The sequence below is a fragment of the Centruroides sculpturatus genome, unplaced genomic scaffold, assembly GCF_000671375.1.
Source record: "Centruroides sculpturatus isolate CEXI.00-Female unplaced genomic scaffold, Cexi_2.0 scaffold489, whole genome shotgun sequence".
Classification (NCBI taxonomy): domain Eukaryota; kingdom Metazoa; phylum Arthropoda; class Arachnida; order Scorpiones; family Buthidae; genus Centruroides; species Centruroides sculpturatus.
The window spans coordinates 279342-288182 of NW_019384739.1; the positions used below are offsets into that span (position 1 = coordinate 279342).

The 8841-nt window shown below is 32.6% G+C and overlaps 1 protein-coding gene across 7 annotated transcripts in view; it reads right to left on the reverse strand.

The window, feature by feature from the left end:
* LOC111628337 (SID1 transmembrane family member 1-like) overlaps window positions 1-8841 on the reverse strand; it is a 128283-nt gene that overhangs the window by 99604 nt on the left and 19838 nt on the right. For all 7 annotated transcript variants that reach the window (XM_023372102.1, XM_023372105.1, XM_023372101.1 and 4 more), the window contains exon 3: window positions 7138-7308. In XM_023372102.1, the coding sequence (XP_023227870.1) occupies window positions 7138-7308 (171 nt within the window). The remainder of the gene's footprint in view (window positions 1-7137; window positions 7309-8841) is intronic.

Here is an 8841-nt window from a genome sequence, read left to right on the forward strand (position 1 = left end):
GAATAAAGCACAAAGTTCAAATTCTAATGATAAGCTGAAATTTTAAATTTTAAATTTTTTGAATTCATTCTAACATAATTTTTCAGTTTTAAAACAAAGGATGTTCTTTTAAAAGAATGAAAACACTTCTGACTAAAAATTTTTCTTTTGTTTCCTGAATATAACATTTTTACTTTCCTGACTATTATACATAGGGAAAGTATGGCATCTGGTAAAAAAATGACCCCCCTCCTGATATTTTATATTTTTGGACTTAAAACGTCAAGAAATGCAAAGAAATTTGGGGTAATTTCTATATGTCTAGATGTTAGTGTGTGTGTATGTGTGTGTGCATGCATGGCATGATTTTGCTTACCCTGTTTGAAGTTTAATGACTCCTGTGCTATTTGTTGAAAATTTTTGAAATTTTATAGGGAAGTTTGTTTATTAGGGAAATTGATACTATTAAATTTTGGTGATTAAAGGTCGAGGGAGTGGAGAGATAAATGGGGGGGGTCAGGCATATCTCCAGTAAGATCAGACTTAATGAGAATTGTACTCATTATCAGCATTTACAGTTTTTTTTTATAAAAAAAAGAACTGTAAATGCTAATAATGATTCTCCTTAAAAAATCATCCTGACCCTCAAAATTACAGCCTCTTCCCATTTTATAATAGTTAAAAATATAACAAGTTCTTTTAATAAAATACCGTAACAAATGGTGCCACCAAATTTTTCCAGGAAAGTTGGGCAACTCATTGCTAAATTTTTTTCTTATAATTTTAAATAATTAAATATTTAAAAATTGAATAATTAAAATACTGTAATAAAGTTACTTACATATTTTCCAAAACAAGTGGAACTTGCCATGAAATTACTGCCTGTTGCTGTCTAACAACAAATAAAATGGGAATTCCTTTCGTTGCATTAATGCTGTTCACCTTAACCCTGATAGCCGAATTCTGTAAAAATAGAAGAAAAATGTTTCTCTGAATGTATATTTAGGAAACAAAAATTGATTGAAATGCTGTTATAAGCAAAAAGAAGTTATTGAATTTCATTGAATCTTATATACTTTTGAATAGTTTGTTAAAGATATTACCCCCAAATTTAAAACATTCAAATTTAATACAAATTTGATTTCTATATGTTGACAACAATAAACAACACGACAGAGGCAATTCAATTTTAAACATATTGTAAAAAATACAAATAGTAAAGACTAATACAAATAAAAATATTGACGTCTTCCTTGTTGTCCTTTTCATTATCTCAGGAAAAATTATCAACATTGGCGAAGTCAACCTTTCTTTATAAACTACTTCCCAGCCTACAGCTATGCAAATCAAGTAGAAGTTCTGTGACTTCGTATATTTTCCATAAAATTTCATATTATAAATAAATTTCTAAAAACATATGTTCAAAAGTATATTTCATCCTAGATTTTTCTTTTTAAAAATTTATTTATAAGAGACAATTCAAATTTAAACATTTCAAATTGAAATTGCTTCTAATAATTAATAAAAAACAATCTGAAAATATTTATCCTAAAAAATATTTTGAATGTTCTTATATATTAACGTATCACATGCAATAAACATTACCAGACAACCATTATAATTCATGCAAATAACCAATAGATTAGCTATGTTTGAAAGTCAATTTAACAGTGAGAGCAGATTATGAGATGGTATGAATTATCTACTGATTTTAACTTGCAATTATAAACTCAACAAACAGGTTTTCATTTATATAAAATAATTCAATGGGATAAGGCAATGCAACAGATAAGCAATCTGCAAGGTGCGATGCCTCCCAGGAGGACTTTTTATGGGAAACTTATCCCTATTTAGGGTTTATGAACATGAAAAAAACCCAGAAAAATTCACTCTGCCAACCCTATGGCAAAGCACAAAACTGCAAACTTACAATTGATTTTCAGTGTTTGGTGATTTTATCCACTCAGCCAAAGGTGGGCCCTAAAGAATTGTAATATTTTAAGTTTGAATAACAAACTAGCAAATAAAACTGACAAATGCAAAATAAAATGTATTGTCTCTCTTCTATACAGGTATACGTCGCTTTACGTCGGTAATTGGTTTCAGGAGAGGCAACGTAAGTCGAATTTACTTATCTCCAAATCTACTTGTCACTAGGCTAAACCATAAATTATCATTCCCAGTTCTGTATTTTATTTATTAATGCATTTTTAATAATATATGGTTAATAAGGATCTATTTTAAGCTTAAAACAAATAAATTTTAGTTTTTAATATAGTACAGAAAAAAGTAATCTAAATTTACAAATGCATGTATTGTAAATATAGTACATACTTGTAAATGTATATATTTTAATATGATTTTATGTGCATTAAACGCTTTTATAGTGATATTACGACTTCAATATTTATGGCGGACAGATGAATAAAATGGCTTAAACTTGATTTTTATTTTTCCATATACTTTTTTGACAAACGACATATAATCAGGAACGACGTAACTCGAAACGACGTAAGTCGAGGTATACCTGTATTAAGTCACTGATTCAAAAGAACAGTCAAAAATTTGACTGGCCATTAATCTGAATAACTTCCTTAAAATTGCATCATGTTCAGTCAATACCCTCAATGAAAAAAAAAAAAATGTATTTTAAAGCCAGGGTGCAACAGCAATCAAAAATCAAGTCAGAATTACATACGGTAAAAAATTCTTATAAATAAATTTAGAAACAAAAAACAAACACATTGAAACAGAATTAACAATTTAGAAACAGAATAAATGTAGATTTGAACATAATGAAGTTCAATTTATTTGTTGAACATAAAGAGAGTTTAATATATTTGAAAGTAATTTAAAAAAGAGAAACTTAGTTTTAATTAATATAGTAGTAAATGAACTGAAAAAATTTATTAGTGAAAATTTCAGAGTTCATTACAAAGGTGTCTGGAAACTTAGATGCTTTATAGACTTAAAAACAATAGGAATATCAATATCTGACAAATAGGAACATAAAAGCTACTACACACATAAGAACAATACACATTTTATCCTGGAAAATGAAATTGCCACATGCACATATTAAGGAGGAATTTATTCATAAAGAATTTTTGGAAAATATACTGGATTTGAGGTTCCAGCAATCAAAAGCAGATGTTTTAAGGGAAACAGGAAGAATGCAATTGACAGTTTTCTTATGAAAATGGTATTAAAATATTATACTTTACAAGAATATTGGAGTTATCTGGGAAAGAACTATTATATTTCATCATAATAAATTCACATCCTGATGCTGCTTAACTCAGTCGAAAAAGTTAATAAATTAATTTTTCCAACCAAGACTTTCAGATCTCTATTTGTTCATCTTTAGAGTTAATTTTCAAAAATAAAACTACTCATGCTCCACATGGCTAAAGGTCATTAATAATTTTATTTTTGAACTATTGAACAGAGTCATTTAACAACAACTCATATCAACTTTCATTACAAATGTTCCAAATTCTTCTGCAAACATTTCTAGAACATTTTGTATAATTGCAACGACTTCTTATTGAAACTATAATTCTATCTGCAAATTTCAAATCGACATTCCACTCGAATCATTGCGGTTCATACTTGAAGTTTAAATGCACATTATTTCCCACTTCTTTTATAAATAAAACAAATATCAGGAGTGAAAGAAAGAAGGAAGATATCGATAAAGGACATTTGAAAAGTTCTTTTCCAACAGTGAGACATTGATAACAATTCATCGTATTCCAGCAGCAACCAAATTATACCAGATTTTGGTCAGGACAATTCAAATAAAAGTATTTTACCACCCACAAAAGTTTTTGCACAGAAAAATTTATTCAACATACACCAGTACCCCGATGTAGCGATACAGTGTTTCAACATCTAACTGGCGATGCCAGCAGTCCAACCCACAAATTTTTTTTACCAAAAGGTGCAGTTAATTGCATTTGCCGACCAAAAGAGGAGAGAGGAAGGGTAAGACACAAAATAAGATTGCAGATGTAAATGACGCCATTGGGACTTTAACAGAGATGTAGAGAATGTCCGTAGGAGCAAAAATAGTCAAAGGAACCGTACCTCTAAATGTGACCATCAACCAGATATAATCCCCAAATTGACCTAAAACCTACTTCTGGACGCTATATAGCCACGCTACATGCTCTCTTAACCCCGTCGCACGTTCAACACACTGCACGACAGGGCTATTTGACATTCTAACAATATTTGTCAGTAAAAACTGAAGAAACGTCCGACACGCAATTCTTTGTCGGATAATCGCCTCCGAACACGGAACTTAATGCCGGCAGTTCCGGTCACCGTCACGCTCGCCCGCAAGTCGTTACGGGTATGGCAATCGGTGCCCATCACATATATAAAAAATGCATTAACCCGTACCAACTAAAAACACCTTCGACTGGTACTACTGCCTTTTCTTCGTGCTCCACGTCGCTCGCCTCAATCCAAGATCCGCAGGTAGTCGCGCACACCATAGCCAGCTATCGCTCGCACCTCGGCGCCCACGTGGGATCGAACCCCCGCACCCCCTAAAACTATATATCGTAAAGTACACCACCAACAGTCGGGTGGGCTACTCGAAGCCGACATAGTCACATGACTATATGGTTAAACGCCATAATCTTAGCGGCGCTCCGGCTCGTTAAGGTCCCAACGGCGACATCACATTCGCAATCGTACCCCAACGGGTACGGTCAATAACTCATTCGGAAGTGTTATTGTACCGAGAGGGGGCGTACTTGCCTGATTGCGGCCGAACTGGTATCGATACCAATAGGTGATCTGTCGATCGCTTCGGACAGCATTGTCGTACTCCTGAGAGAAATTGGCCCGGATTTCTACCACATTCGACGAACGACACCGGCTTCCTAGAAAGGAAACGACGAGTAAACACTCAAACAACATCTCGCCTTCACTTGCGATCGTCTCAGCTGACCGCCGAGTTAGTGTTGCCAAGTAGGCAACGTCACCGACGATAATTCCTACAAACGTCTAGAACCTGAACGAGCATTAATGTCAATTTATTCCGCACCGTGGCGCATACGCAACGTCGGCTTTTTCGCCCGATCCGAAGAGAAAAACTAGCGCGTTCCTCATTGTTTATCCATCGAGGAACTCGTTATACGTTAAATAAAACGGAACTAAGCGAGTTTAGTTTAAAATATAGTCGAAGATAAAGTTCAAACGAGCGTATTGAGACAAGCAAACAAATAAAGGACGATGACGGCGGTGAGAAAAATATTAAAGTATTTAACAGCGGGTCGTGTTTACCTACGTATCACGAATCAACCAGCAACGAGTCGCTCAACTTTCTCGGCAACATTTAAAATTTTGGTGGTGCCAACTATTATCATATTTTATTTTAAAAATTTTTTATATGTTTAACTATTATAAAATGGCAAAAAGCTTAATTTTGCCATTTTACATACGACCCCATTATCTCCCCACCCCTTCGACCTTTAATTACAAAAATTTAATGGCATCGATCTCCCTAATAAACAAACCTTCCCGAAAAATTTCAGAAATTTTCNTTGCACTTAGACTTGCATATGAAACATGTAGTACATGTATCAATGATATAGGTGCTACCAAATATGTCCAAATCAGATCAATATGCCATTGTCCTGTTTTTAGCTGCAGTAAAATGTAAATTAATGAAAAATCATCATAGAATGGTGAAGATTATGAGGATGCTTGCCTGTCCAAAACCATTAATGTGGAAAAGCTCTGTAAAGATTGTGACGTACACACACTCACGTTAACAATATCAAGCAGAAGTAGAATACCCTTAAATGGAAGGACCAGAGCACACACAGTAAATTCCAGATTTCTTGCAGTGCAATTTTCATGCCTTTAGCCCTACAAAAATGTCTCCAAAAGGACGACTGTTCAGTCGACTATGAAATGAAAAAGACTGTATCAGACTTTTTATGCAACAGCCAACCGACTTCTATCAGACAGGTATCATTAACCATATGGTTTTATTTATAATTAGTTAATAAGCCAACGGGACACCTTAACACCAGCAGTGATTTCTTCTAAATGGAATGAACATACTAGACCTCACAGCCCTCAAATGGGAACTTTTTGATCATTCATTATACATAAAATCAAAATTATTATTTAAATACATCAACATCCCAAAGTCTGATGTATTGATACTAATCCAAACTCTCACCATAATCAGTGAAGGAATACATAGGCCGCAGGCATAGGAGTTGCCCCAGCCGGCATCATAAGTAACCATGAATGGTTACATCTAAATTTAAATATGTCTGGAAGCAAAGACTTGCTTGAAGTCTGGATGGTGTAACTGGCAAGTGCACCATACAATAAGCAGAGGTTGTGGGTTCAAGTCCCACTCTGGGCTGGTTTATTTCTTCCAGAATGTTCTAAATTATTTAATAAAATATTATAATTATTAATTTAGATAAGAGATAGCACCTAATGTCTACCTTGAGTACCAAATTACTTAGTTTCTAATTATTAATTATAGCATAATAATAGCCCAATTAATTACAGTGAGAACTTTGATTATTATTATTTAAACATATTCAAAAATTGATTTGTTTTTTGAAACCGTGTTTGAAATATTCAAAAATTTCAAACAACAAAAACATTTTTTGTGTTTGAAATTGTAACTGTATGCAAATAATGTGGATTTCTCATAACTACCACTAGAGGGCCAGAAGCAGTTTAAAAGTGGATAAAATAATATGGTATGAAGAATTCATCATGGTTTTAATGTAAAAAGTGTCAGGACGTAAAAGAAAAGGCTGGCACTTGATCTTTTTTCACTTTGTGGACTTTTTCTACCAATTTTTACCTGTTTTAGAAGTGTTTTCTTCATTAGAAGTTTTCTTCAAAAGCAATTTTTTAAAACTGTTACTTCTGTGGTGGTGTATAAGGGATTTAAAAGATAGACTCGAAAAATTTAAATTTTTTGTAAATAGTCTAAAAACTTCAATTAACAACAAAAAAACATGATAATATAAAGATCAAATATTAGTTATTTTATCTTCATTAAATTCCACTATATCTACAATGTTACTAAAATCATTTAGATAAACTATTATGGACTAAACCGTTTTATATTCTAGATGGATAAAGAGGAAATAAAAGTATTCTTACCTCATTACAAAGTTTTTGATAATTTTAACACACAATGAAAAAGTTACTGAATCGTTTGAAGCAGATGAAACATCAATATATACATTTTGATTTCCAAAAGGAATTTTTCTGTCCGAATTCAAATAATTTTGTAAGGGACATAAGGTATGGCCGACTGTCCTATATTCATAGCTAAAAAGACAAAAGTATGCTTATAATGATTCTAATTTATCTACATAAAGACATTTTAAAGTATTCTTTTTCCTTTATTATATGAGTTTTTAGTTCCCTATTTAAACTGATTATTATTAAAATGGATTTTAAAAACAAAGTACAATTTAAAAATGAAAACAAATCACATTTACTTCTACCAATAAAAATACTTTATTAAATAACTTAACTACACAAGACATATATTTTTATTTAAATGTAGAAGGATTCAACAAGTAAACAAACTGATACCAACAGTTTTTATCCTTGAAAAAAAAAATTTCAAATTTCTCAATCATACATCTGCATTTCACTAGTATGCTAAACTTTGCTCAAGTTATCAATTTTACTGACAATATAAATAATAATTACAGTAGTTATGTGAATAACCTACATTTTATAACAAAAAATTATATCTCTCTTATTTTAAACCTGATGCAAAAACAAGTGCAGATTATTCACTGAAGGTTATCTATCAATTTTAAACTGTAAATACAAGCTCATTCAAGTTTTATCCTTTGTATAAACTTGTCTGTCTTTAAAAATGTATGAGAAATCCTTTACATGCCACATTTGTCACTGCAATTTTTTCAGAAACCACCAGAGAAATGATAGCAAAAACCTCACATCTATCTATATAACCCATTTAACGCATGTCTGTCTGTCCGCGTAATGGTATGCCAAATACGGGCATTAGAGGCACCCTAGCGATAATTTTAAATTAACAATAAATTATTTTTATTTGTAATAGGAATTTATTATTGATATGAATTTATTTTTTATACCACGGAATGGTATAAATAATTATTATATGCNGACGTTACGAATAAACTGAAATAATCAGGTAAGATCAATCAGCGTAATAAGTTGTCTCAATTCCTATTATCTATCTATATAACCCATTTAACGCGTGACCGTCTGTCCGCGTAACGGTTTGCCAAATACGGGCACTAGAGGCGCCCTAGCGATAATTTTAAATTAACAATAAATTATTTTTATTTGTAATAGGAATTTATTATTGATATGAATTTATTTTTTATACCACGGAATGGTATAAATAATTATTATATGCCTTGCCTTGCATTATTACATGTCTAGATTAACCTTGCGCCGCATGTTTACAACATCCCGTGACTCAGTGAACATCGCTCATTGACTCACGGGAAATTTGTTGAAAAAATGGCGGATACATTTAAAATCCAGGTTTACAAGCGAAGTTAAATAAACAAATCAAACTATTTTAAAGTACAAGGTCTGTTCAAAAAGTATCGGACCTTATTTTTTTCCGCGTAAACCAATGATGCGAGAGAGGCCTCCTTCGGTGGAGTTGTGGAGGGGACAGTCATGCACAGCCCTGAATTTTTTCCCGCCTGCAGGAAGCGTCAGTCGTTGGCAATCGGCGTATGAGTGAGGTCATGTAGTGCGCTCTCGTCGGATTTCACTAAGCTGGAAAATGACTGAACAACGTGAGCAGCGATATTACATCAAATTTTGCCAAAAACCTTGGCGATACCC